The sequence below is a fragment of the Eubalaena glacialis genome, chromosome 1 (genome assembly GCF_028564815.1).
Source record: "Eubalaena glacialis isolate mEubGla1 chromosome 1, mEubGla1.1.hap2.+ XY, whole genome shotgun sequence".
Taxonomy (NCBI): Eukaryota; Metazoa; Chordata; class Mammalia; order Artiodactyla; family Balaenidae; genus Eubalaena; species Eubalaena glacialis.
The window spans coordinates 28,207,691-28,234,459 of NC_083716.1; the positions used below are offsets into that span (position 1 = coordinate 28,207,691).

General features: G+C 52.2%; 1 protein-coding gene across 7 annotated transcripts in view; it reads right to left on the reverse strand.

Moving 5' to 3' along the window:
* Window positions 1-810: 810 nt before the first annotated feature.
* The window catches only part of PAX2 (paired box 2), a 77,757-nt gene continuing 51,798 nt past the window's right edge, over window positions 811-26,769 (reverse strand). For 2 of the 7 annotated variants that reach the window (XM_061205957.1, XM_061206096.1), the window contains 5 exons: window positions 20,262-20,437; window positions 17,955-18,081; window positions 3,821-3,922; window positions 1,435-1,521; window positions 811-933 (listed from right to left, as the gene is read on the reverse strand). In XM_061205957.1, coding sequence (XP_061061940.1) covers window positions 812-933; window positions 1,435-1,521; window positions 3,821-3,922; window positions 17,955-18,081; window positions 20,262-20,437 — 614 coding nt within the window. In that variant the 3' untranslated portion in view covers window position 811. Of the gene's footprint in view, window positions 953-1,434; window positions 1,522-3,366; window positions 3,668-3,820; window positions 3,923-17,954; window positions 18,082-20,261; window positions 20,438-26,769 lie in introns of those variants that run through there. The other 5 variants (XM_061206023.1, XM_061206257.1, XM_061206176.1 and 2 more) reach the window with 4 other exon arrangements.

Sequence of the window (26,769 nt, forward strand, 5' to 3'; positions counted from 1 at the left end):
CGGGCAGGAGGGGAAGTGCGAGGTCGGCAGATGGAAGAGACGCTGAGGTAGGGGCAAGGCGGGGCTGAGAGTCTGGTCACTAGTAGGAGATGCCTGGGCCCTGGGGAACTGGGCAGTTCAGGTGGAGTAGGGGAGAGCCAAGAGTCGGGCTCCGTGGGTGCGGGCTGCTGGGGCCTGCGTGCCTTGGGTCACAACCTTGGAAACACCTGACAACCCCACCTCCCCCCCGCCCCTGTCCCTAGAGCCGGCCCTCACGCCCCCATTCCATTCCACCTTCTGGGCAGGGCACAGGTGGGGGCAGTCCGGTTGGCCCCGGGGTGCGGACTCTTTCCCGAGGGCTTGGCAGGAGGCTCTTCCCCCTTCTGCAGAACATCGTTTTGTTCTTAATTTCCTTTGCCCAGCGAAGCCTCCCGGCGCCGGAGCGTCCGAGGCGGGCTGCTCCGGGGCTGGGCCGCGCTGCAGTCCGCGCTGATTGTGTGTCACAGAAACGTGTCCCCCGCGCAGCGGCGGGCCCGGCCAGAGTCCGGCGGTGTGGCTGGTCCGCTCCCGGGTCGGCTCGGGCGAGGCGGGGATGAGCTGGGTCGGGCCCTCCTCGCGACGCCGCGCAGTCCAGGCAGGCGGGGAGGGGCGGCGGGCGGGATTGGGGGCGGCGGGCCCGGGCCTGAGGGTCCCGCCCGCGGCTCCACCCGTCCTGTCCGGCCTTCGACGGGGTGAAGTGAAGGGCTGTAGGGGTCCTGGGATGGGGTGGGTCTGGGGCGGTGGCCGGGAGGCTTCTTGTCGCGTCGATCCTCCCTCCCTCCGGGGTGGGCGGTCAGACGGGGACGATGTGGAGGCCAAAGCTGTCGGCCTGAAGCTTGATGTGGTCCCCGCGGTAACTAGTGGCGGTCATAGGCAGCGGCAGCAGCGGCAGGGGCGGAGCCCCGGGGGGCGGCACTATAATAATAAGGGGAACCTGGAAGTTAACACAGGAGAAGAATGGGCTGGGTGAGAGGACAAACAGGAGAACAAAAAAGGAAAGAAAAGCAAAGCAAAGACCTCCCCGGGCTGGGGTCTAGCAGGATCCGGGCAGGGAGGCATTGGCTGGGCTGCGGGGCTGGTTGCCCCCAGGAGAGCTGCATTCACCGGGTGGGAGAGGGACCCGATCGGTGACCGCCGCCGCCCGACTGCGGACCTTCAGGGGGCCCGAGGGTGGGGGCGGCGCAGAGCCTTCCAGCGACGGGGAAGGGTGCGGAGGGGAGAGTTAGGAAGGGGTGGGAGGCGCGGGCGTCCTCTAGGGATCCCGGGGCCTCAGTGCTATGCTAACGAGCCTGCCCGGCTGGGAACCCAAAGGGCGGGTCGCGGGGAGTCGGACCCGCGTCCGGAAGCAGCACTGCCGAGCTGGCCGGCGGGCGGACGGAAGCGCTGAGCCGCCGGCCAGCCAGGTGGCGTACTCACTTAGTAAGGCGGGGTTGCTGAATCTCCAAGCCTCGTTGTAGGCCGTGTACTGGGGATGGCTGTACGGGTTGCCGGAGAACTCGCTCCCTGCGGGAGGGCGAGGGAGTGGGGATCAGACACGCGCAACGCCAGGGCGGACCCGACGTGCACGGCCAGCGGCCTCCCCCGGCTCGAGGTTCAGGTGCAGCGGGCAGGGTAATGCCCACTGCGGGCAGACCGCAGGGTGGAGGCGGAACAATCCACCTGGTCCAAATGGGGGGAGCCCATGGTGTGTGTGTGTGTGTGTGTGTGTGTGTGTGTGTGCGCGCGCGCGCGCGCGCAAAAGCACCGACCCGCCTCGCACACCGGCGTGGAGGTAACTGCGGGGCGGTGCCCGCCTGGGGCTCCCCCCGCGGAGGCGCTCCGGGCCACCCAGGAAGGGTTTGTTCCGGGTCCAGGAGCGCCTACGCCGCTGCGTTGGGGGCCAGGGCCTCTTTAGTGGAAACTCTGGTTCTAGGAGCCACAGCCCCACAGGGTGGAAGCGGGGGAGGGTGGCGAAGACAGGCCCTCGGGACACTTTGTCCCAGAAAGTCCTGAGAATGGCATCTCAGCACGGTGCCAGTACTAGGGTTGGGGGCTCTGCTGGGAAACACCCCCCTCCCTCCTTTCCCTCTAGAGATTTGATAGGTGGGCCACGCAGCAGGTGAAGGAGGCGGCGGGAGGCAGGTAGACGGCCCGCCGGTTCTCAAGCGGTGAGCCGAGGGCCCCGTGGGCTGGGAGCCGTCGGAAGCTGCTTCCCTCCCTTCGCGGTAGAAAGGCCAGGCCTCCGGGTTTCCCCCTCGCCCTTTCTCCTGTGTGATGACCCCAGACTGTTTACAGTGATCCCTAACCGCGGGTTAAGTAGAGGAGAAGGGGCCCCTCTCGGAGAGGGAGCTGGGGTGGGGGTGGGGGATGCAGCCACTGGAAAGCCTGTTTATTGACGAGGAGGGAAAGCATGCGTGCAGCAGGATAATGAGCTTCTGAGCTCAACTGTGACCAAGAGGAACTGAGCTATCTCCTTCCCCATCGCTAATGAAACAAGTGTAATTTCCTCATCAGCACTAGATTCTGTTTAACGACTCCCCCCTTGCCACCATGAGCTCTCTGAGGCTCCCCTCATCCCCATCCCCTTGCAGACTCCCCCCTCCCTCACCCCCGCCTCTCTAAGACCTCCTCCAGCCTCCACCTGCTCACTGCCGGAACCTTCCCTGAAGAATCTCCTGGTACCTAACACTTCCATTCGCCCTACCCCAAATCTGGGCAGGGATACCCTCACACACACCAGCAGCTCTCCTTACCCAGTTCCTCCAACTCCCTTCAGCCCCTATTCTACAACACCCAGCAGCAATCTCCCTCTTGGCCAGCCCCCTACATCCACCTCTGCTTACCCAGGGCTGTCCCTGAATGAACGGTCCAGGAATGGGGCCAGTCACCCTACTCTATCCTCCCCCCCCATGAGAGCTGAGCTTCAGGGAAGGGGCACACGGAGGGCAGCCAGCAGGACAGGAAGCAGGCCCAGTGAGTCTCATCCTCTTTAAGACAAGAGTTTTTTTGGTGCTTCTGTGAATAGGAACTTCAACTCTCTTTGGCTTCAAGCCCAGCTCCCAATCTGGGGTGAGGGGTTGGGGAGAGCACAACCTCCAGCTGCAGTCACCAGGCCCCAAATATGGCCTCTGTCTCTCTGATGCACACAGCCCACACCCAGCTCCTCTCAGATGGGGACGGGTCAGAGCCCCCAGGAGCAATGAGGGCCCAGGGCTCCTCTCAGGAGATGTGGAGGTGCTCCAGCTTGTCTCTCTCTGAAGCCAGTCTCTCTGGTTCCTGCTACAGTCTGTCTTCTGTTCCTCTTTCCTTAGGGAATAACTCCCTTCTCTCCCTGGGGTGGGGTCGGCTCTCGACACTGGTCTTCCCTGTGGGTTGGTGTGGACCAGGGTGGCTTTGTCTGAGTGACAGACATGCCCCTGGAAATGGTTCTTGGCTCCAAGTTTCCATGGAAACCAGGGCAGACCCTTCCAAGCAGTGTCAGCTGGCTGGGGGTAGGCGGGGGCACTGAGTGTGGAGCTGAGGCTGCGTGCTCCCGGGCACAGGCTGGGGTGGGTGGGCACTGCGGAGGGGCCAGGACGTACAGAAGGGTGCACACACTACTGCAAGCACTTCTGCAATTTCCCTCCCCAGATTACTCATGACGGAGGATGAGGGACCCCGGCTGCAGCCTCTAGGGAGAGAGAGGGATAGAACAGCAGTGGTTTGCAGGGGAGGAGATGTTGGGTCTCCCCCAGCCCCAGCCTCAGATTACAGACCACTCAGCAGCTCACCCACAGTTTAGCTACTCCCACCTAAATTAGGCAGCTGCAGCATTGTCACCTACCAGGCACCATTCCTGCCAGGGTGGAGGTGGGGTAGCTTCCCTGGCCAGTGGGGGGCACGTGAGGGGGGTAACCAGGCAGAGTGGTGCTCGCCATGTCACGACCTGGAAAAACACAAAGGGGAAGGGGTGAGGCCTGGAAGAGAGGGGCCTGCCTCTGCTCACACAAGGGTACTCCATGGAAAAGAAAGCGCTGCGTGCAGACATGTAGGGGCACACCTGAATGAGAAGGTCCAGGTGTGCCCTTACATGTATCTAAGCTTGTTACCTACATGTCCTATGATCAGCTGTGTGTATGCACCTCTGCTCTGTGTAGCTCTTTGTGTGTCTCTCTGTGCGTGTGTGTATGTGTGTTTGCCTTTGCTTGTGTCTCTTTGTAGCCCAAACCCAGATGGAGAAGGGAGGGAGATGACCTGGTTTTACTCCTCCTTCCCAGTGAGATATTCAGCTGTGGTCTATCCAGTAGCCAAATGGACCTCTATCATCTTGCTCACCTCTCCCCTCTTTAACACCCCATCTTTCCTTCAGGCTTGGAGGACACCCCACCAGCACCTGTACAGGAGCTGATGGGTATTCCTTGTCCTCTCCAAGTGAAGCTGCAGGTGCTGGGCCTGGCAGGTGTGAAGAGTGGGGAGCCAGCCAGTGGGCTATTTTGCTGTCAGTGTTCATGGCATTTAAATGATAGAAAACCATCCCTGAAGCAAATCAGGAGCTTTGAGCTAACAGTGCAAATGGATCAGATCAAGTTCTAATGAGCAAAGTCTGCTCTCCCCACTAGCTGCTAGACTTCTGTTCCTGGAGGTGTCTATTAGCTAGAGTCTGGAGAGTGGGAGGAAGGGCTTTCCTAGTGTCCTGGAGTGAAGGCAAAGCGAGCCAATCTTAGGGAGATACCCATGGTCCACAGATATCTCTGGAACACAGCCGTACCTGAACGGCCCCCCTTCCTTGCCTGCCCCCTCCATCGCCAGGAAGCGGTCACCGCCTTCTTTGCAATTTAGCATGCTCCAATCTCTAATGACAATAAATCTGTCCTCTCCCATACTTCCATGCCCTAGAGACTACTTCATCCTCTCCTGGGTCCTGGGTCCCCTTTCTCCTCTCCATATTTCCTTTATACTCCTCTTCAGCCAGTGCCACTCTCCCACTCTAGTGCCTCTGTCCAACCCTGGGAAGAGGTGTGGCTGGAGGAAGGCACAGAACTAGGCATCTCTGACCCACTTTCTTTTCATCAGTTGCCCTAGACCTCATCCTCCCGATGGCTATTCCAAAGCGTTTCTCTCTCTCCTTGCCACTCTCCCCTTAAAGTCGACCTCACCTCCAACTTTCCTGAAACGTGTGAGTTTCCTCACTGCTACCTTAACACATCTGAATGATCCATCCTTCCCTAAGTAGACAGAGATGCAGCTCAGGCTTTTGCATTCCCAGCTGCCTGTGAACCTTTTCATTAGCTGTCCCACTGTCACCTCAACCCTGACAGGAATAAAAGAGATCACCTTCCCCCCAGTCAGTTCTACTGACCTACTTGAAGACCATCAGACCAAAACCTCTGGAGTCGTTCTTGACATAGCACGCCCAGCTTTGAAGTCAGTCGCTGGGTGTTGTCAATTCTCCTTAGCAATATCTATTACATCTGTCCCACCTTCATTTCCTCCACCACCTCCACAGCTCAGTGCCTAAGCACCTGCCCTTGGTCTGCCACAACAGTTTTTTTGCTTGTATTCCCTGCCTCCACATTCTTCTCCTTCAGTCTATCCCTCACATGGCTGCTTGGCTAGCCCTCATGAAGCGCTGCTTCCATCACATCACTTCCCTTGTAAGAGCCATCATGGATTCTCTGTAGTCTACAGTTTGGGTGTCTCTCTGGCAGTCTACACTCCGCCAGGCTTTCAAAGCCTCCCAGGTACTCTTCCCCACCCAGTTTTCTCAGCTCTGATTCTCACCCCTTCTGGTTTAGTGTGACTGTTTTCACTGGCTTGGATGCTGTGAAATCTCTGCTTTTGCCACCTCATTTTCTTCTTCTTGCTATAGTTTCCCTTTCCTTCCCTTATAAGCTCAAGGCTTAAAACCCCTACTATTCTACCCATCGGAGAAGTTTCTCTCTTTTAAACTTCTATAGTGTCTGTGCTCCATGGTTTACCACGTCACTACAGTTCATGAAACATCAGCCCTGTTGTTTTCTTCCTCAAACAGATCATAATCAAACGGCGGGCAGGCCCTGTCTTCTGCTCTGTCATACAGTTGAGAATATGGTAGATGCTCAATAAAAACTTATTGATTAATTCTCTATCACTCTATTGGACTTAATAGCCAATTCTAGGTGGGTTATATTGTTTTCTGTTTCATATATGTTGGTGTCCTTTGAAGAGGTAAAAGCTGGGCAAAATGTAAATGTTTGAATCTGCTTTTTTTCTACAAATAATTTGAACAATGGATCATGAATTTTTATAAGATGATGAAAGATTTATACAGGATGATGAAAGTGAGGGACTCATACAATGTGACTCAGCTTTATCATGCAATAGAATTATTTTCTCTCTACTTATCTAATATAGCTAATATCTTACATTTTAAAACTCAAGAACAGAGAACAGAGTAGAACTGTCAAACAAGAGATCATTTTGAACTCCCAGAGAGATAGCAGAGAGAATCTGTGTTTGCTCTGTGTGGGTTTTCTTTCATTGACTTCTATTGTCAACTAAATGTACAATCCTCCTGACCATCTCTCAGTGGAGAGGACTTCAAGTGGACAAGTCAGCAACATCTATCAATTCCTAGAGAGATTAATAATATGGCATTTCATTGTCAAAAAAGGCCTAAGACAGAGGAGAGTTAGTGAGGATGTAGAGGTTTTGAATTAGAAAAATACAGAAATCCAATTCTTGGTCTTGTGATCCTAATGTCCACAAAGCAGTCAGGAAGAGAAGGACGCTTCTTTCTCAATAAACAGGAATTTAAATGCATCTGAATTCTGATTTTCAGCTGCATAGTTCCCTCAGCTTTTCACACACAAATTCCTTGTACTCTAAGGTTGTGTCACACAATCCCTTACTTAGCTTCATGAGAGAAGAGGAAATGTGGGATGACTAGAAAGGTGTTTCCAGCTACCTGGAGGCACCCCTACTGCAGTGTTTATTTCCACTGGATCTTTCTCTTGCAAATGGTCCAACTTCCAGCATATAGAAACTCTGGCCTGCTGAAAGTCAGCCACAGAACTGTTGATTGAGAGACACATTTCCAAATTCTATTTTAAAAACTGAATCTGGGAAGTGCTATTCAAGCATTTTTTTAAGTGTGAGAGAAGAGACCCATGATGAGGAAAAAGCATGCAAGCATACGGCTGTGATTCTGCTGCTGTGGATTCTGTAACATCATTACAGTATCACTGGATTCTGTAACATCAGTACAGCATCACTACCAAGAGGTGCCCGTTCAGGACCCCTGAGCCAACAAAGGTATAAGCCACTGCATACAAAGCACCCTCAATGGCTTCATTAGCACACAGGTGACACCTGAAGAACAGGAACAAATTGACCAAACTCTTGCCAGAGCCATATATTCTTCTGGAACACCATTGTCAATAATGGAAAACACACACTGCAGGAAGTTTTCAAATTACTAAGACTGTCATACAATTTGCCCAGCAGCATTGTGCGAGCAAACTTCTTTTAGTGAGTGAATATGAATGGGTAATGGAATCTGTGCAAGGAAGAATCGACAGAGTACTGGGCCTTGCATACTGCCCATGGGTGGACAAAGGGGAGCGGAGACAGACTCTAAAACTGTATGACAGCACAGCCACCTCCTTCAAGCAAACAGGCAAAAGTGCAGAAAGAGGAGAAAATAGCTTCAGAGCAGAATACATCAGTTATAAAATATGTGTCATCCGACAGACGATAGGAAGCAGTAAAGCATTTGCTTTGCTCACTGGCAATGCCAGTAACATGAAAGCAGCACCAAGAATTACACATGGATAAAAACCCACATACTACAAGAGGATGGGCATTTCATGTTGGATAATTGCTTCCTAAGATTACAAAGTTTTAAAGATGGAAGAGCCTTCGAGATGATCAGTCTCACTTCCTTGTTTTAAAGTTGAGAAAATGGGGGCACAGAGAGGCATCGTGACTTTCCTAGGGCTACAGAGCTAGTAACTGACAGAGCCAAAGTGTGAAGCTAGGTCTGTACCACACTACCTTTTAATGATAACATGAACTCAGATACTCCCCAAAAGAGCCAAAGAAAAGGAAAAAGAAGTCATCTGACAAGCAAAATCTCATATTGTCACTGCTGTCATTAGGATGAGGCAAGAAAAACAGGACACAAAGGATAAAATATTGACACTGAAAGTCTGTAGTAAAACCCCATGGGGTGGAGTATCAATCTCCTTGGAGAATTTTCTGAAAAACAAAGAGGCTCTTCAAGAAACAGGAGTAGTTGAGAATCTAAAGCACCCAGAAGTGTTAGAAGCACTGTATTTGATGAGGATGTCTTCTCAGTTCAACTGCAGAAGTCCCTGAAGATTCTAAAGCCAATTTCTACAGCAATCACTACATCTGAATCAGAGAGTGCACTTTTGTCAGACATTCCTTACCAAATGGGCCAGATCAAATCAACTGTTTTGGAGAATCTAAGTGCAGTTCCTCTGACAAGTACAGAGAAAAGCAAAGTGAAAGACTTCATTAAGAAAATTTCAGTCACCGGATAATTTATGCTATTTTGTCAGGTCTTAAGATCCAAGGGCAGAGTTGTGTTTCTACTTGCACCTAGACTAGCTAGCATTCACTGAGCACCTACTATCATGCTAGGCACTGTCCTAAATATTTTCTATATATTATCTCACTTAATCCCCATATCAACCTATGATGCTGATCTGTTTTTAATCCCCATTTTATAGATGAGAAACTGAAACTCAGAGGGGTTAAGTATTATATCCAAGATTTCACAGCCAGTAGATGACAGGACCTGGACTACAGAACAAGCCGTATACTTGGGAATGGATTCTAGAATGACATTCTCAAATAATGTGGACCCAGAAAATAGGTATTTGGCCCAGGAAAGTAACCTGGGATTATGCTAAGCGAATCCTTCCTATAACAGAACATCTTGTCGCTTCTTGTTTCTTGCATGTTTCAGGTTCTTCCATTTTCTACAGCAAGGGTTTTAAACTGGGGTTCACCAATCTTGTAGGATGTCATGGATGTGCTTCAGGGAGTCCATATAAAGCTATACATATGATGTTACAGATACATATATGTAATATCTAGATGGCTTTTATCATGTTCTCAAAAGTATTCATGACTCAAAGATTAATAAGCAGTGTTTATAAAAGACCAAAGAACCTTTGTTTTTTGGTGTAAGAAAGACACTGATTTGTTTGAAACTATTTGAATTGGACCAATAAACCAGATCATACAAAGAATAGTAAAATAACATGTGAAGGAGTAGGGAGGCTTATCTCAAGTAAGGCAAATGTCAGCATCCAGAAGACCAAGGAAATAATAAAAAGGAAGCTGCCAAAGCAGCAGAGATGCTTTAGCTCAGTGATGGCAAGACAACAGACTTATTAGACACAGATTTATACAGTAAAAGTTATATTCAATCAGTTTAGAGATGCTTTCCCTCAGTATCTTTCTCTGAAAATGAGCACTTTTGCTATCCACTTGACACTATGGAGGACCCTAAGGCCAAAAAACATAACTCTTGTTTTACTATCCTAACCTCAAGTTGGGTCTGCTTCTCATAAGGTCGTGAAAATGAAGACATTAGATTGCTTCAAGGTTGGCAGTTTGTGCCTGCATTTGACACAAGCATTTATAATACTTCCAAGAATACAATTATTAAATTTGTAATTACTGCCTAAATATACTGTACATTTACATTTACTACACCAATTATGATCACTTTATGACCAATCCAAGTTATACAGAATACACCAAAGTAACAAACTTTAAATCTGTAAAAGATGCTTTAAAAGGAGAGGGGAAGAGCTTTCTACATATTTCATTTTATTCCTTATTTCCCGGGTTTCCAAATTCTCTGGAAGTTTTCTCCTGGGGGGCAGAGGTGCCTGTATGAGGGTCCCCAGCCCCAGGCTCTGTCTTGGCCCCATAGCTCTGCATCCCAAGGCTGGCCTGCCCTGGGCTCCGGCAGACAGGGCTGTGCTTGCAGCTCAGGGCGGCTGCACTCCCAGCCGATCTCACTTCCCACCCACAGCTGGACCTTTAGTCCCCGGTGTATCCTAGGCAGGGATGCTGCCCAGATCTATGTGGGCTCAGTAAGGTCTACATCTCGACAGCCAACCAACTGGACACAACCAGTCATGCTGTTCCTACCCCCTCTCCCAGCACGCAGCCCTTCATGGGCCATGGTAGCCTGCTGGCCTAGGGCCCCACAAGAGGCGCTCCTTCTAACTCAGCTGGACCATGGATGGAGCTGCAGCCTCAGGATCGTGGGATAAGGATAGGGAGTGTTGGAGAGAATCACATTCTCAGGGCTGAAAGGGAATTTGACTATCCTCTAGTCTACTCCCTCATTTTACAGAGGAGGAAACAGGCTCAGAGAGAGAGGAAGACATCCCAGCCCTCTCCATGGTTCACTTCCCCAGGCTACCCTCTCTGGCTCCACTAGAAAGTGGCAGAGGAAGACTGGAGTTGGGCAGGTGCTGGCACTCTGGAGGCTGGGCCCAGGCTCACTGATGGGCTCAGAGCCCCTCGTGCTGGGTGGGCAGAGGTTAAGCCTGTTTGCACAGTCTCCCGATACTCCAGGTCTCCCAGTTCCTCTCCGGCTTTATTTTGTTCTCTGAGAGCACTGAATTGTCAGCTCTAATCCTTCCGAAAGTGCAGCGTTTTTCAGGCGCTCTGTGTAAGTGAAACCCTAATCCCAAGGAAAACAGCCACTTAAGCTGCCGGAGCATCAGGCTGCTCTCCGAGCCTGCCGCAGGATTTCCTCCGCCCTGCCCGCCAGCCCAGCCACCCCCGAGAAGGAGAGGGGAGCATTCCAGGCTGAAGGCGTGCAAAGCCCTCTCTGAAGTAACAATAGCAGCAGGGCTTGCCTCCCAAAGCTCAGGGTTGAAAAAGTGCTGGCTTGTTTGTCCTGAGCAGGGGAAGGAAGGATTCTGATCACCCTGAGGAGGGTGCGAGGTCTTCCTGTCACCTTGCGGATGGCTGGCTCTCCGGGGGAAACAGGCTTTTAGGTCTTACCTAGGTGACTCTGAGGCCACCAGGGCATTTCTGAGCCCTTGGTCCCAATACATACCTGTAACATTCACTGGGACACCCCTCTTTAGGGTTTCTGGTCATCCAGAAAAGGTTAGGTTGGCTGACTTCACTTTTACTTAGTAATTTGTAATTACTGCCTAAATATACTGTACATTTACATTTACTACACCAATTATGATCACTTTATGATCCCTCCTAGGAGGAGGGTTTCTCAGGGTCCACACCTCTATCTGCTAAGCCAACCTTTTCTTCTTAGAAAGTGCCGAATAATGGAGTAAACAGGCTTAGTACTGGGGGATCCCCCCCTTTGGAGAACTCTCCTTTGGGACACCCCAAGCATCTCTAAATATCTACAGCAGCAGAAAGGTTCCCTATAACCCAGCTATCCATGAAAACAGTGCCCAGTGTTTTCTACTAGGCAACACTTTTTTGTAGTTGGCTACTACATGCATTTGAAATAAAGCTTGTTGATTTCTCAAAAATATTTTGATTCAAATTCAAACTGTCCTCTCTCCTTGATCTCTAAATGAATTAGTGAGACCATGCCGTGGGGGGTCAAGCACAGTCCATTTGGCGTGCTCAGCCTTTGGGTCTTGTGGACAGAGGGAGGAGATGAAGGAAGGAGTCAAGAAGTAAGGCCCAAGGTAATGGGCCAAAGCTGAGCTCAGCTTAGAAGACCATAGAACTACATCTTTGCTAAGATGCCCGGGAACCCTTCATACCTTCCTCCTGCTCCTCATGCCTCTCCTTCCCTCTGTAGCTCCATTAGCAGCCTCACGTGCTTCTGCCCAAGGCACCCTGCTGGGGAGGGAAGCCCGTCACTGCTGGGATGGCTGGTGGGCACAGACATGGGTGTGGAACTGGGGCTGGAGATTGTGGTGGCACAGCTTTTATTCTGTTCAAATTTGACCTGACTCTCCCAGTCCTAGAGTAAATTAATGTCTTTTCTTTGCAATATCTTTTCCCTCTAGGGGTGGACTGGATAAAGAAGGAAGGGAAAGAGCCCTGATCCAGTGACTCCCTAGGCTGCAGACCCAGGGCACCCACATTATCTGTCAATGTCTCATTGCTATGGAAATGCCCCTGTAATTAAATCAGAGCTGAGGTCTGGGGGCTGGAGGTCCTTGGGGATGTGGCTGGAGGCCTCAGGGATGTTTGGAGGAGGTTAGCCTCTTCCCAGTGGGCCTTCTCAGCTGAGGAGAAGCCCTCTGGCTTGGTTTTGCCTCCACAGCGACAGGCTCTCCGACTTGCCTGTGTCTGAAGTTGCCCTAGCCCTCTCCTTTCAAGGTTGGCGAGGAACTCTGATGTCTGTGCCCTAAATTCCTCAGCTAATCAGGGGCTTTGAGCTGACAGACAAGGCTAGGAGACTCCCAGCCTCCTTCAGAAACATTTCTCAGCCTTTATTGCCCTCTCCTCCCCCAAGGGGCTGGCCAAGGGCTAAGCTGTTTGTTTTATGGAGGGAAATGCAGTCGCATTGGAAGGGGGTTGTTAACTACAGGAAAGAGGCACTTCCTAGAGGTCCTCAGGACTCCTGGAGCAGGAGGAGGGTTTCCCAGGGTCCACACCTCTATCTGCTAAAAGGCCACTTCACTAACCATCCTAGATGTGGGTAAGGAGTCTGAACTTCTAAGAGTCTGCAACCCTTTCTCAGAAGCCGAGCCCATACTACTCTCTCTAGGCCCCGGGGGCCAGCCCCTGCTTTTCTTTGAACTTTGCCTTACTGGCCTCCTCCACCTCTGCTCAAATTTGCCAGCTTCCAGGAGACCCCCATCTTCTGCTCCCTCTCCCCACCGTGGGTACTTCCCTCTTAGGACGCATCCACATCTCCTCCCGGATCTTAGCTACAGATTCCAGCAGAGCTGCAGTCTCCGGGCATCAAGAGAAGTTTCTCCCAAGCTCTTGAATAAAACCACCTTCTCCGCACCAGGATGGGGAAGTTGACAAGGCTTTTTTTTTTCCCCCATGAGGAAGGAATGGACTGTCCCTGTTACAGTGCTCCAGTGTTCAGACATTTTTCCAAAGAAAAGGGAAGACTCTCTGCTGAGACTTAGCAGTCCGGGAACCTGGATAAGCAGGGGACAGTCTCTACTTTCAGGGCTGCCTGGGGCTCCTCTCTTTCCATGCCTCCGAGTCCCAAAACGATGCGCTATAGGTGCCTTCTTTGCCCTTTAAGATCTCCATTATCTGACAATTTGCTGAGCAGTGGTGGGGAAGGGGATGTGGGATCAAGATCTGTGATTAACACAAAACATACTTCTTTTTTATCTTTTTTAGAATGTTAAACATGCTTACATTATAGTTGTTTTTGGATTGTTCTATTATCTCTAGTTCTTCGGGGTATTAACTGTCCTGTATATTGCTTCTGCTAACTCTCCCTCATGATAGTTTGTATTCATATGAGGTGTGTAATTTTTTATAGTGAGCTCATCTTTAGTGATGGATTTTTTTTTTTTTCCTGTGGGAGTCCCATGTGCCCTGGATTGTAGAATGTCTCTGCAAGGAAGGTTTGCCCTTGTTCCTGCTGGGGTTTCCGAGTGGGTTACTATCCTAGACAAATTTTTATGTAAGTTCTTAGCTGGGGGTTCCTGCCACATCCTCGTGGTATAGATTTGGACTCAGGGTCAGGCTTGGGGTCTCCATTTCTCATGGAGACGTTATTTTCCCTCCCTTGCTTTCCTGAGCCCCTGGGATGAGTTTGTGTGTTTCCCGTGCATAGATAGCGTTGTCCTGCTCCGTCCCTGGCTTTACTCAGGGGAATGCTGACTTCTAGTTTCCTGCTTCTTTGGGGCCCAAGGTCATCTTTTCTGTCTGGTGTGTTACAACCCCTGCCTCCCCCAATTAGGGTCTGCCTCCAGTGTGATGCCAGCAGCCTCTCACGCTGCTCTGGCTTTGGGTCTCCCTCTATTTCTTGCACCAGAGGGTGAGGTTTGGTTGTGTGGTAGCAATTCTCATTGTTATATTTATCCAGCTGTGTTTTGGTGAGTTTAGCCTGCCTTGTTTCTAGATATCAATCTCATTCCTCTATAACCCCTCTGGGACTAAAATGAGGATGGCGAGGACTACGCTTGCATAAAGCTCTCCCAGTGCTCGGCGGTGAGCCTCACCAGAGGCCAGTGAAGCCTGCTCACTTGGTGCAGCAGCTCTGGGGCCTGGTGCATCCCTCGGCTTCTAGAGTGAGCATGGAGAACCGCTGTACGATTCCCGACTTCCTCCAGCACTGTCTCGTTCCATTTGGGCTCCAGGGCAGGGAACCCGCTCTCATTATCAGGGTGGATTTTCGCCAGGCGAAGGGACTCTCAGAATTCTCAGAAGCATCTCCAAGTGACTTTGGGCCTCCTGAAACTAGTATTCATCTTATTCTCCCAGATCAACATCACTGCCAAGGTCCCCTCTATGGCTGCAGAGCTGGCCAGGCACAGGAAGGGAGGAGTCAAGGTGAGGAGGCTATGAGGAAGGGGGGCTCTTTTCTACCAGTGACAGGCGACTTGAAGGCACCAGCACACAGTTGGAGTCAGAGTCCTCAGTGAAGAGGCCCTGACCCAGAAGCCTGCGGGACCACTGAGGGGTTGATGGCAGCCCACTGTGGGGTCCTTTGGAAGGGTAAGAAGGAGACAGAAGGTGCCAGCCACAGCCGGATAACCTGAGGAAGACTGGGGCCAGAATGCCCCCCACCCGCTCTCTCATCTAGTTGGTCCCTTTTTCCTTATCACTTAGGAGAGACTCGGCTCCGTTCCAGACCAGCAGCCTAGAGCAGTGGGCTGGAGAGAAGAGATGCTGCTGAGCTAGAGCAGCCCAGCGGCAGAAGGGAAAGTGGGTGATAAATTTAAATAACCAGCTTGACTTGGCAGCTTGCTGAGTTGTGATGCAGTGAAATTAAAATCTCGGCACAACTTGCAAACACTACTCAGAAAAATCAGTCTCTCTCCTTGGTTCCATGAGAGGAGGTGGGGAGGGGAGGCTTTGGGGCCAAGCCCCGGCCTCTGGCAGCCACCCTTGCCTGCAAAGTGATTAGCTGTGTCCTGGCCCACTGGGCCCCACCCTCCCCTCTACACAATAGTCCAGGCTCCTCTCTCCTCTCAGTCTTGACCTTGTGGAACAGCTGCATCAAGTGGCTGGTGAAGTTTGAAATCAGCCTCCAGTGCCAGGAGGTGGCAGGAATATCAATAAGGTCGGCTCTTCAGGTTGGGCTAGGGCTTCCTGGGCTGGTTTCCTCAGGACTCATTCCCAAAGGTTTGCAGCCTCAGCTGCCTGTCCCTGGGGAAGAAGATGAGCTGGGGGTTTAGGATGTGGGGGATGAAGAGGGCTCCTTGAACATCTTGGCACACTCAAGCCAGGCTGTGGCCACAGGATGCCCTCCTGCTCTCTCACCTGTAGCACATACCTGGCCAGAATCACCTGCTGGAAAATGCCTCCCCTTTTCCTCCTCCACCAAAGCCCTTCATACTCTCCAACCAAATAAGCTCTTAAAGAATCTTGGAGGGGAATTTTTACAAATACACCAAAAGCCCCTCCCACATCCCAGCTATTCTTGGAGCCCAGTTCTAGATGCCAACATCTTTCTAGAAAATCTCACCCGAAATCCACCTCTCTGGTCTGCTCTCTACATCACTGCTCACCGCTACCCGCAAACTCCTGGCCCGAAGGCTAACATGCTGGACCCATTCCTGAGATGATCCATGAAGCCTCTGGGCACTGCCCTGTTTCTCACCTTGACAGTACCTCCAGCAAATTCATCCCCATAATAAACACATGATGAATCATTCATCTTTAATAGATTATGCAAATTAGGAGGACATAAAATCAACAAAGATCAATAACTGCAGCCATTTAATTGCCAGCAAAAACATTTTAAGAATGAGCATAATCTGTAGCCCTTTCTCGGGTAATGGCACCATTAATCCAAACATTGGATCTTGGCCTAAGTGTAGAAAAATCATTCCCTGCCCCCTCCCCACTGCCACCACCCCTCCCCCACTACTCCACACACTTCTCTCTTTTTGGTAATTTCCAGTTTCTGAGCGAGTTTCCCTGTCATTACCACTGGTGAACAGCTCCGAATGTTAATGGTTCTGCTTTTGTTACTCCTGGCTTGATTGAAATGTCGCATACAGATTGAGATGTTAGTGCTAACTTGCCACCTGGGAATGTCAAGCTGGGTCTGAAATGAACTTTTCTCACACTTGGATCCAGATGGATCAGCCGGAGATGTTCCCAGGCTGAGCTGGGACCGTTCCAGGGCCATGGGGGGGAGGCGGGCGGGGGATGCTCAAGGTGGAGGCACTTTTCTGCACCAGCCTGAGTTCTCCTGCTGCAGGAACCCTACCCCAAAGATCCTTCTCTCCACCCCAGGAAGCCTCTGCCTTCTAGACTGTGGCCCTGGGCCCAGGGAAGCACAGCTGGGGTTAGAGAAAAGTCTCCTGGGCTCTGTTTTGCTGCTGCCTGGGGTGGGCCACTTTTGGGAAGTGACCACTGTAACTCTCAGCAGATCAGGAGAAACATGGCCTGGGCTGGACCATCACTCTTTCTTGGGTCAGAATACCCACAGCTCAGAGAGCTTCTGAACTGGGCTATGGAGGGTTCTTGCCGAGGGCCAGTTGATCATAGGCTGTATCCTGACCCAGCTTATGTTGTCACTCCCAAAAGCCCATCTAGGTCTCTGATACTTCCAGAACTCAACCTCTGATTGCCCAGCCAAAGAGCTTGACTCTGTCCAGGCCGGAAACAGCTGTACCAGGACACCCCTTAGGGAGAATCTGGGAAAGCTAACAACAGGGCTCTCCCAAGCCCCCCAGGTGGAGGCTAGGTGGCCACTCGCAGCCCATCTCAGACCTGAGCCGTGCTCAGAACAGCTCCAAGTCAGAACCAGTGCGCTGTCCTCCAGTGGGGCCATGCCCGCTCCCTGTCTTTGGTGACGCTGGCTGCTGCCAGGTCCCCAGGCCGCCTCCGCTCGCCTTGTCGGCAGGTAACGCCTCAGTGTCTCCCAATCGCCACCAAGACCCTTCTCAATCATTCATCATTCTGTCTCCCAAGGAACAAACGGCACATTGGCTTTAGTGTCTCCAGAATAATTAGGTGAATTTTAATAACACTTCAATGTGTGTCTCTCCTACTTGGGCACTTTCCTGGCCCGGAAACCCTTCTGCAGTGCCAGGCACCTTCCACAGCCCTCAGCTCTGCGGCCTGGAGCTTCATCAGCTGGGCTCTACACTGCGCTGCACCTCAGCCTTCTTCCCCTCTAGCTGCCTCTGCTGCTCCTCCCTCATCCATGCCAGCACCTGGATTGGGTGCCCCCTCCCCCTGCATTTTGACTGAGGGACGGGCCGGACCCTGCCTGGCCTTGAAATCAAGCCTTGGTCTTAGTGATTTCTCTGGGAAGCTGGAGAAGGGCTGAAATAATTGAGCTTACCTATAACCACATAGCCAGATGCCACGCTCTGAAGCCCAAAGCCACAGCTTTGGCACACCAGGCTGCCCAGAGGAGAGGAAAGCAGGTCCCCCAGGAGCCTTGGGGACACAGGAGTGTGGAGACTCGACACTGGGCACTCATGCTCCACTCTTGCCAGCCCGGCCTATTTGCCCTCATTCTCCTGCACACATCCTAACAAGAAGCTCATAATTCCGGCCACCTTGGTGGAGGCAAGAAAAAAGGCAAAGAAAGAGGCAACAGGATGGGCAGAAAGAACCAGCCCTAGCCCCTCCTGGCTTTGACCTTTCCAGGCTGAAGCGTACAGAGACCCTGACCACGGTTTTTTCTCCCACATCTGCACACATCTGTTCAGGAAGCACCGTGGTTTTTGGAGACTCACTCTCTCTACAGAGATCATGGCAGGGAGCCCACTTGTCACGCTGGGCCCCAGATGGCATGGGCTGAGGCGCCCCCCACTGAAAGCCGTTTCCCACCCTCCTGGAAGCCCCCTTACCGGTCACAACGGGGTATGTCTGCGTGCCCGACACGTTGCTGCCCAGCTCCGGGTTGGTGGATGCAGATAGACTCGACTTGACTTCATCAAGCCCAGGGGTCAGGGCTGGGAGGGAGTACTCGTTCCCCTGGGAGCAGAGAGAAAAGAGACAGCTCACTATTGACTACACATGCAGAGAGAGGGCTTGGTGTGCAGATGGGGAGGAGGAACGGGGAGCCCTCCCAGATGGGGTGGAAGGAGATGGCCAGGCAGAGGGCGGGGAGTGTGGGAGGGGCGGGCTCGATGGATGATGGAGAGTTGTGTGTGGGTGGGGGCAGACCTGACTCTGGCAAGCTGAGGTGCAGCCTGTACATTCTCGGCCGGTATCCCAGCACCCTTTACATCTCTGTAGCATCTCTCTTGTCTAAGAAGCCCCAAGGGCGGGGTTTAGCAGTGGGAATCCCCCTGCTGAGAGGCAAGCGGTGTTTTAAGGTCCCCCGGGGTAGGGAATCTTGGGGAGGAGAGGCGAACCCTGACATGATGGCAGAGGCAGTAGCTGGGGGAAGGGCCTAGTGGGGCCTCGAGCCTGGCACTGCTGGGCTGGCTGACCGGGTGCTGGCGCCCCTTTTTAAAAAACAAACAAAGACTGCCTCACGGGCCCCTCGCTCTCTGCCTGTGCACTGGGGTATGAAATTGGGGAGGGGGAGAGTCCACATGGCTAACAGAAGGGTGGGAGGGGGCCAGTCATTGACTCTGAAAGGGTGTCCTGCCTGAAACACTCGGGTAATTGCCTTTTTATTGCAGCCACCGCCAAGCCAGACCCCAGAGCTGGGCTGACCAGGAGCCCGCACGAAGCAGGAAAAGTTGCTCTGATTAATATTACGTTAAATTAAAACTGATTTTCTGCTCTTTCGGGTCCGTTTTTTTTCCCTTCCGCTTCCTGGCCCCCCCAGAGGGCCCCCTCCCCTCCCTGGCTGGACAGGATTGCCTCGTCATTTCCAATTCTTTCTCGTATTGATCTTCCTGTAGAAATCAGTTTTGTAATTAGCTGCAAATTAGGCCTTCTACTGGGGGTGAAGCTGCCCCCTGATTTATCACCAGAGTAATTCGCTGTGATCGGAGAGAAATTAAAATGAACTCAATTAGGCTTCGGATTTGCTTTATGGGCCCTGCTCCGAGTTTCAGGGGGAAAAATGACTCTGCTGGTGTTTAATAGTCTAATGAAAGTAAATAAAGGTTATTCATTGTAATACAGCCGGGGACTCGGGGAGGGTGCACCAAGCCGCCCGCCTCGGCCGGCTCCTCCTTTGTTGGTTTATGGCTCAGGGCACCTTAAAAAGACTTTTGATTTTTGTTTTATGAAGACAAACAGCTTACGGGATAAAAGGACGGGCGGGGAGAAAGGCGAACGGCTGGGAGCTGTTGCAGTCCTAGAGTGGAACTGCGCTGTGCTGTCTGTGCGGCTGCGCTGGTGCGTGTGCGTGCGGGTGTGTGCCCGAGTGTGCACACATGGCAGGCTGTGCTGTGCTGAGGCCGTGGGCCTGGCCTGGGCTGTAGTGGGAGGGGAATGGGTGTGTGCACAGTGGGCTGTCCTGGTGTGTGGGTGGAGGCGGGCGTGGAAGTGCATTGAGATGGTGGTCTGTGGGGCGTGCACACCTACTGGCTGATGGGCTGTGCTATGAGTCCTGTGGGCTGGGCGGCGGGTGGACAGCAAGCAGGTGGGTGGCGGTGGTCTGTGAACACGTGTACACAGGTGAATGCGAGCAGTTAGGAGATGTGTTTCTACGCTGTGTAATGTGCTGGTGTGTTGTGGGCTGCATCCCACGCTGTGTGTTCCGGGTTGCTCTTCATCTGTGGGAAGTATTGGGTCTGAGGGGTAGGCTGTCAGGAGGCAGGCACAGCGGGCTCACCTCCTGACACCCCAGGCTTACTCAGACTGTCTGTAGGACCCTAGGGGCATTTAGGCAAGGGACGTTCCTGAGTACTCTATGCCAGAAGCACAGAATGGCAGGGCTGGAAACGACCTGTCAGATCATCTGTCCAAGCCCTTCATTCTACAGACGGGGAAACAGGATAGAACTGAAACTGAAAGGGATTTACCTACGGCCATACTCGCTCCCAGAACTCACCCTTTCTAACTACCATATACTACCACAATTTTCTTAGCTCTGCTATAATGTCCCTGTGTGACCGTGTTCACACGTGCACCCAAAGGCAGCACACATGATGCTGGGTGTGCGTGTGGCTGACCCACGTGTGCACGTCCTCCAGAGGCCTTGCTCTGCCCAGTCCCTTTCCACTTCTGCAAGCAGAAAGCTCCTTCCTCACCTGCTCTGATTTGATGTGCTCTGATGCCTGGAAGACGTCAGGGTAGGAAGGACGCTCAAAGACCCGATCCAAAGCTTCCAGCTGCTGCTGGGTGAAGGTGTCGGCTCGCAAGTGCTTCCGCAAACTGTCCACACCACTCTGGGAATCTCCATTGGGGACTGAGCCCTCAGACACATCTGGAGGACACAGGGACACTCGGGGCGTGAGTACAGGCCAACAGAGGCACACAGTGGGCAAAGGGGATGGGCACCTGGCTCGGCCCCCAGGGCTTTGCACCCCTGCTGGGACCCCTTACTCCCAGTTTTTAGGCTGGAGGGGCTGGCCCAGGGGCTGGCCATGCCTCAGAGACCCGGCTGAGAGAGCCAGAGCCCCTGAATGTCCTGGGAAGAGAAAGGGAAGCTGTCACAACTCGGGGGCGTGGGAAGGACTAGGCAGAGGTGGTGGAGCCAGAGGGATTCCCAGGGGCCATCTCCCCAGGGCATGTCTCCCCTGAACCCCTTCTGTCCCCCTGCCCGGATCGGCCTGGGGGAGGAGCTGGGTGTCTCGGGCCAGCATTACCGAGCCTGTGGAGAATTGAACTCGGCTCTGAGATGAATTTCAGTTCCACTGACTCCAAGGGTGGAAAATCATCAAATCTCCGAGGCTGAGTGTAACATGGAGACTGGGTGAAGTAATTAACTTCACCACCGAGGGCGGAGGGACTCAGCTAAGGCACTCTGCTTGCGTTGGGCCAGGCCTGAGACTGGAGCAGGAGGACAGCAGGTGGCACGTGAGTCATGAAATGCAACTTGGGCAGAGACTGAAGACAGGGTCCCTGTAGATGCTGCTGTGTCCGGGACACCCTCCTCAGCTCGTCCCTGACCTGGACTCTGGCTAGGCTCCGCCAGAGGCCAGCTCCTTGGCCGCCTGGTTCCTCCTGCAGTCTCTACAGGGAGCTGAGACTTGCCCCATGTATGAAAAGCCACGGTGGTGCCACAAAGTGCCCGCTCCCTGGGGCTGCAATCCAGTCCTGTCTGTGTACTGCTCTCCCCAGGCCTCCCACCACTCTGCTACCCCACCCTCCCTGGACCTGCCCTCTATCCCGGTCCACTGGGGGTTTTCAGAGTTCACAGCGGGCCAAGTACCTTCTGTGCCCACACTCCCTGACCCCCCACCCTGCAACTCCCCGGACCCAAAGCTGGGTCCTCCCAGCCACAGCTTGGCCACTCCTTGGCTTCCCTAGCCCAAGACCAGCTGGGGAGCCTTGGGCCTGGGGCCAGCCCATGCTGTAGGCCCCAGGGTGTTCCTCTGGGACTGTTATATATATCAGTTTATAGGTGATTATACGATATGATATAATCAATATTGCATTATATACAGTAACATCGTACAGTATCATTCAGGAGAGCATAGAAAATATTACGTATTGATTAACCTCAACCTGCAGCCATCCTCTCTTGCTGGCCTCCCAGATGGAGCAAGGGGGTCTGCTTTCCTAATGGGACTTCCTGTCTTCACTCGATCCTGGAGGGGGTGGGAGAGCAAAGAAAGGGTGTGTGTGTGTGTGTGTGTGTGTGTGTGTGTGAGAGAGAGAGAGAGAGAGAGAGAGAGAGAGAGAGAGAGAGAATGGAGACCAGGATCATGTCTGAGGTGGACAGACAGACACAAGGACAGCCTTGATGATATTTCTATGTTCCCTATGTTCCTAAGGCCACAAAACTTGGTTGTTGTGTTTTTTTCTGTGTAAGATTCTGGAATGATTTTCTGTCTTAGAGGCAGTGTATGCATCTCTCTATATGAGTTAGGGTGTGACATATTTATTTTTCCCTTTTGTGTATTTTCTGTATACATGCATTTCTACACGAATAAACATCCAGATAAATAAGCGTCTGGGTATGTGTAAGTGACAGTCCAAGAACCTTTCTGAAAAGGTGCATGTGTACGTGTGTGACTGCATGGGGAGTGTGAGCCCACGTCCCCCCATGTTTCTTCTGTGCCTGCTTCTCTTTCAAGGATGTGCCATGATCTTAATGCTACCCCTTGGAGCTATTTGCATGTTTTATTGTGTCTAATTCTCTCTTGCTGGAGTCCTCCTACCTTTTTGGGAAGCACTTCTGTCAGAGCAGAGGGAGACAGCAAGTGTCTTTGTGTGTGGTTACTGCTGTGTCACCAATGAGTCCTGGGAAGTAAAGTGCATTTGTCTGTGAACATGGGCTCACATGTTATGTGCATGGGTGTGTGCATATGTGTGGTGAGACTCATACTATGCCTCTGTGTAAATTTGTGTATATGCCTGTGTGTGGCTTGGCCCAGCCCGTGTGTGTGTGTGTGTGTGTGTGTGTGTGTGTGTGTGTGTGTGTAGGGGCTGAACTGAAGCTTTGTCCTCAGGTCACTGGCTGGAGGAGTCTCTTTTCCTTCATTTATTCAGGGGCCCTTCAGATCTTGACAAATCTGTCACTCTAAATTTGCGAGAGATTATGGTGCTCTCTCCCCAGCCCGCAGAGAGGTGATATATGATATCTGCTGCCCCTATTGATTGCCTGATCTGGTGGCAGAGGCCGGTGAAATGAACTTGAAATGAACATCATGCCTCAACTCATTGTGCGTATAATACACTACTTAATCCCACATTTTTCAGCCGCTATGGAATTCAATTGATCAATCATGTTCCACTGATAGTACTGTTTTAGGGGTTATTGCTGCTCCCTCCACTCACTGACCTTTTTATTTATTTATTTATTTTTTGTATACTCAGGCCCTGGTGATAAAACAGGTTACAGAGGCAGCGATGGAAAGGGGGAGGGAGGAAGGAAAGGCAAAAGGATGGCTGCTACTGGAAGAAGTGGCTGAGGGTCTGGGGAAAGGGAGGAAGAGGAGAGGGAAGGGGGTGCGGCAAGGAAGAGACAGAAGGTGCTAGAGGAGCAGAAAAGCAAACTAGTCTGATGCAAGCAGGAGAGAACTGCCAAGGGAGGCTGCAGGAGGCTTGAGGAAACTCCTCAAAGGAGAAGGAAGGTGATAGGGAGGTGGGAAAGGCAGCAGTCATGATGAATGGCAAAGGAGCACAAAGAAAGTTCTGGGGAACAGGGAGGACAGCCACAGGGGCAGGGAGAGGGCAGTGGCATTACTGGTGGGGGACAGGGAGGCAGTGTCCCCCAAATCAGCCAGAGGGCCCACAGGCTCTCCCAGGCTCTCCCCGGAGGCCAGGGTGGTGCCCTTCCCTCAGCTAGAGAAGGAAGGGAGGAGTGAAGGCAAGGAGGAAGGGCGGGAAGGGAGTGAGGGAAGGAGGCCGGGAGAAGCCTGGGCTCAGAGGTCCAAGGAGGAGAAGCTCAGGGAAGAAGGAAGCCCAGAGGCAGAGGCAGGGCAGAAAGAGAGAGAGGAAGAAAGGGAAGAAGCTTCCTACACCAGACGCCTCAGGAAGCACAGGCTGGGCTGAGAGCCCTTGCTACAGGAATAACCCAGCTGGTTCTGCTTTCCTGGAAGCCTGTGTATCCAGTGAGGAGGGTAGCCCGGGGCGTGGATGGGGGTGGGGTTGGAGGGTAGAGGGTGGAGGAGGAAAGGAGAAGAGAGTAGAGGAAGAGCAGAAAAGAAAAAAGAACATTGAAAAAAGAAGAGAATTGAAAAGGAAGAGAAAACAAAGCTGTTGTCAGTACCACCCACTTGCAGGGACCTCCTCAGGATATGGAGAGAGAGGGCTCGGGTGGGGCTTCCTAAGGTAGAGTCTCAGAGGTGCAGCAAGGGAGAGGGATGGAGCTGGGCTATGAGACACTGCCAGGCCCAGGCACTGAAGGGCTCTCTGGCAGAGCTGGGCTAACATGGAGGAAGAGGCAGAAGCAAGTCCTGATCTGGGCTGCAGAGTGAACAGCAAGGAAAGTAATGAGATAGCACCCACCCCCTTGTGCCAAGGAGCCAGGCTGGGAGTTCCCTGTGGGCAGGAACCATGACCGGTGCATCTCTGTAGATCCAGTGCCAGGCATGGAGCTGGGCACAGAGTTGATACTCAATGGATGAATGAGTGAATGAATGAATGAATGAACGAGGCTCTCCTGGGTAGCATTCAAAGCCAGACCCCTGGCAGAAGGCCTCTGGACCAGCCACCTGGCTGGCTTAGCATCCCAGGACACCCAGTTACTTGTCAGGCAAGTCCCACACATCCTTAGCTGTCAGAGGATATGGGAAGACCCACGAAAGGCCCCTGGGTAGACTCATGCCCCTTCTTCACCTGCCCCGCTGCTTGTTAGCTTCCAACAGCATTGACTCTGGTCCACAGAGGCCCTTCCCACTCTCACTAACACCTTCCTGCCCACCTATGGTACTTCTACCCAAGGACAGAGCACACCGTGTTCCCAGTTAAGAGTGAAACAACCTTGGAGCTGCAGAACTGCCATCCAAGGCAGCTGGCAGAGGCTGCTTGAGAACTGGGCCCAGAGATGGCTCCTATGTTGGACTCACCACACCACGGCCCTGGTCGCAAAGAGTAGGATAAAGTGGGTCTATCTGCTCATTTTTGGTCCCAGGGAAGGCCTTTCCTAAATGACGGAGCAGGCCCTCAGCCTTCACCTTGACGGGAAAACCAGCCCATCCCTTGTCAGGGCTCCAAGAGGAGGGCTGGAGTATGATGCCGCACGTCCTGGACTTTCCCGAGCAGTTCTGATTTCCAATATTCTTTCCCACTCTCAGGCCACATTTTCAGATTGAGGTTGGAAAATGTGGTTGTGAAGGTTTAGTAAGACCTCCCAGAGCAAGGAAGATACCCTGTGCTCGTTGGTCCCATATGTGGAGGATTCAGTCCTGTTCTGCTGTCCCCTGCCCAGCCACCATCCATTAGCAGCTCACAGTACTGTGAGCTTGTTACATGCCATTTAATCCTCCCAACAACCCTGCGAGGTAGGTGCTGTGATACCTATTTTAAAGATAAGGAAACTGAGGCAAAGAGAGGTTAAGCAGCTTATCCAAGGCCATGCAGCTGGTAAATGACAGTCGGGATTTGAATTCAGGTCTGTGTGACTCCAGAGCCTGCTCTCCACATCATTTCACTCTGCTGCCCCAGTGCCAAACCCAGGGGACCCAGTTGAGGGCCACTTGGCCCCATCCAGGACACTGCATCCCTCCCAGCATCCCCCCTTTTCTACTTTGCACCCTCCCTACACTGAGGCTACCGCCTATGGCCCCTGAGCTGGCTGAGCCCAGACTGCCCAGAACGATGAGGGGACACCTGGTCCAAACTCCTCATTTTAAGGTAATGAAAACTAGCAGGGTGGGTGGTGAGGTGGGGGAGGGGAGGTGACCAGTCCAAGGTCACACAACTGAGTGGTAGGACCCTCAGAACTGGAGCCCATTCCAGGTGCTTTGTCCACTAAGGCATGAGCCGTAGCGTCTCTGAAGGAGAGTGAGCTACCATAAGTCCTTTTCAGAATGAAGCAGGATATAAATACATTAATTAAATTAAACAAACTGCTGAGTTAAAACTTTGACGTAGATTATTCTTTCAAAGGGAACAAAGGTTCATATTGTCTTCTCCTCTGACCACTTCATATTTGCTTACAGTTAACAAAAGCTTTCATAGACCTTATGTTATTTGGGCTTCCTAACTACTCTCCAAGGTAGGTAGGGATTATAATCCCCTTTTTACTGGTGAGGAAACTGAGGCTCAGAGTAAATGAAGTGCAGCATAAATGAGGGTAAGTGGCTAGGTCAAGGGCATATCTACCAGGGAGCCTGGCACAGGGAAGATGCCCGTGGACAGTTGTGGCCTGAGCAGCAATGAGGAGCCGCAGCTGCCTGCCCAGCCCAAGTGCAGAGCCTGGGATCCAGCAGTGGGGCCCTGATCTCCGTGCAAAAGAAGAGAATTGTAAAACCAAAGATCACCTTGACTGGAAGGAGAGCCACCCACAGGGTAACAGTGATTACTCCCTGATCATGAGCAAATTCTTTTCTTCTCATCTAAGTTTTTCTATATGATCCAGGCTTTGTACAAGAAGCACATACCACTTCTAGAATCATTAATAAAAATGGCTTTTACTCCTCAACAAAAAGATGTGATTTCCTCATTCACTTAACCTTGTCACTCCCCATCCATTCCTGGGCCACCCTGGAGTAGAGCCCTACCTCCCACCCCTCTGACCCCAGGCCAGAACCCTCTTGCCAGCCAATCATGAATAGGGCTGGCCGGTGAGGTCTCAGCAGCTTGGGGAGGGGAACAGGCACTGAACACCACGTATTAGGGATGAGGGCTAGAGACAAGGGACAAAACAGAAGTGTTCTGTCTTCCTTGTGTGTTGACACTGTACCTGAATCTCCAAAGCAGTCCCTGCAAGGGACAAGAGAAATTCTTGTGTGCTGACCAAAAGGAAGGTGGGGGTGATGGTAATAGAGAGAATGAAATAGTGCCATTTCCTTGGTCAGAAAGCACCAAGGCTCATCAAAATCAAAGTGGAAGGAATAGGGGCTGCCCACAAAACCCCAAGAAGTAGGAATTAGGCATTTGAGAGGAATTCTTTTAAAGTATAGCAAAGAACTATATTAACTTCAG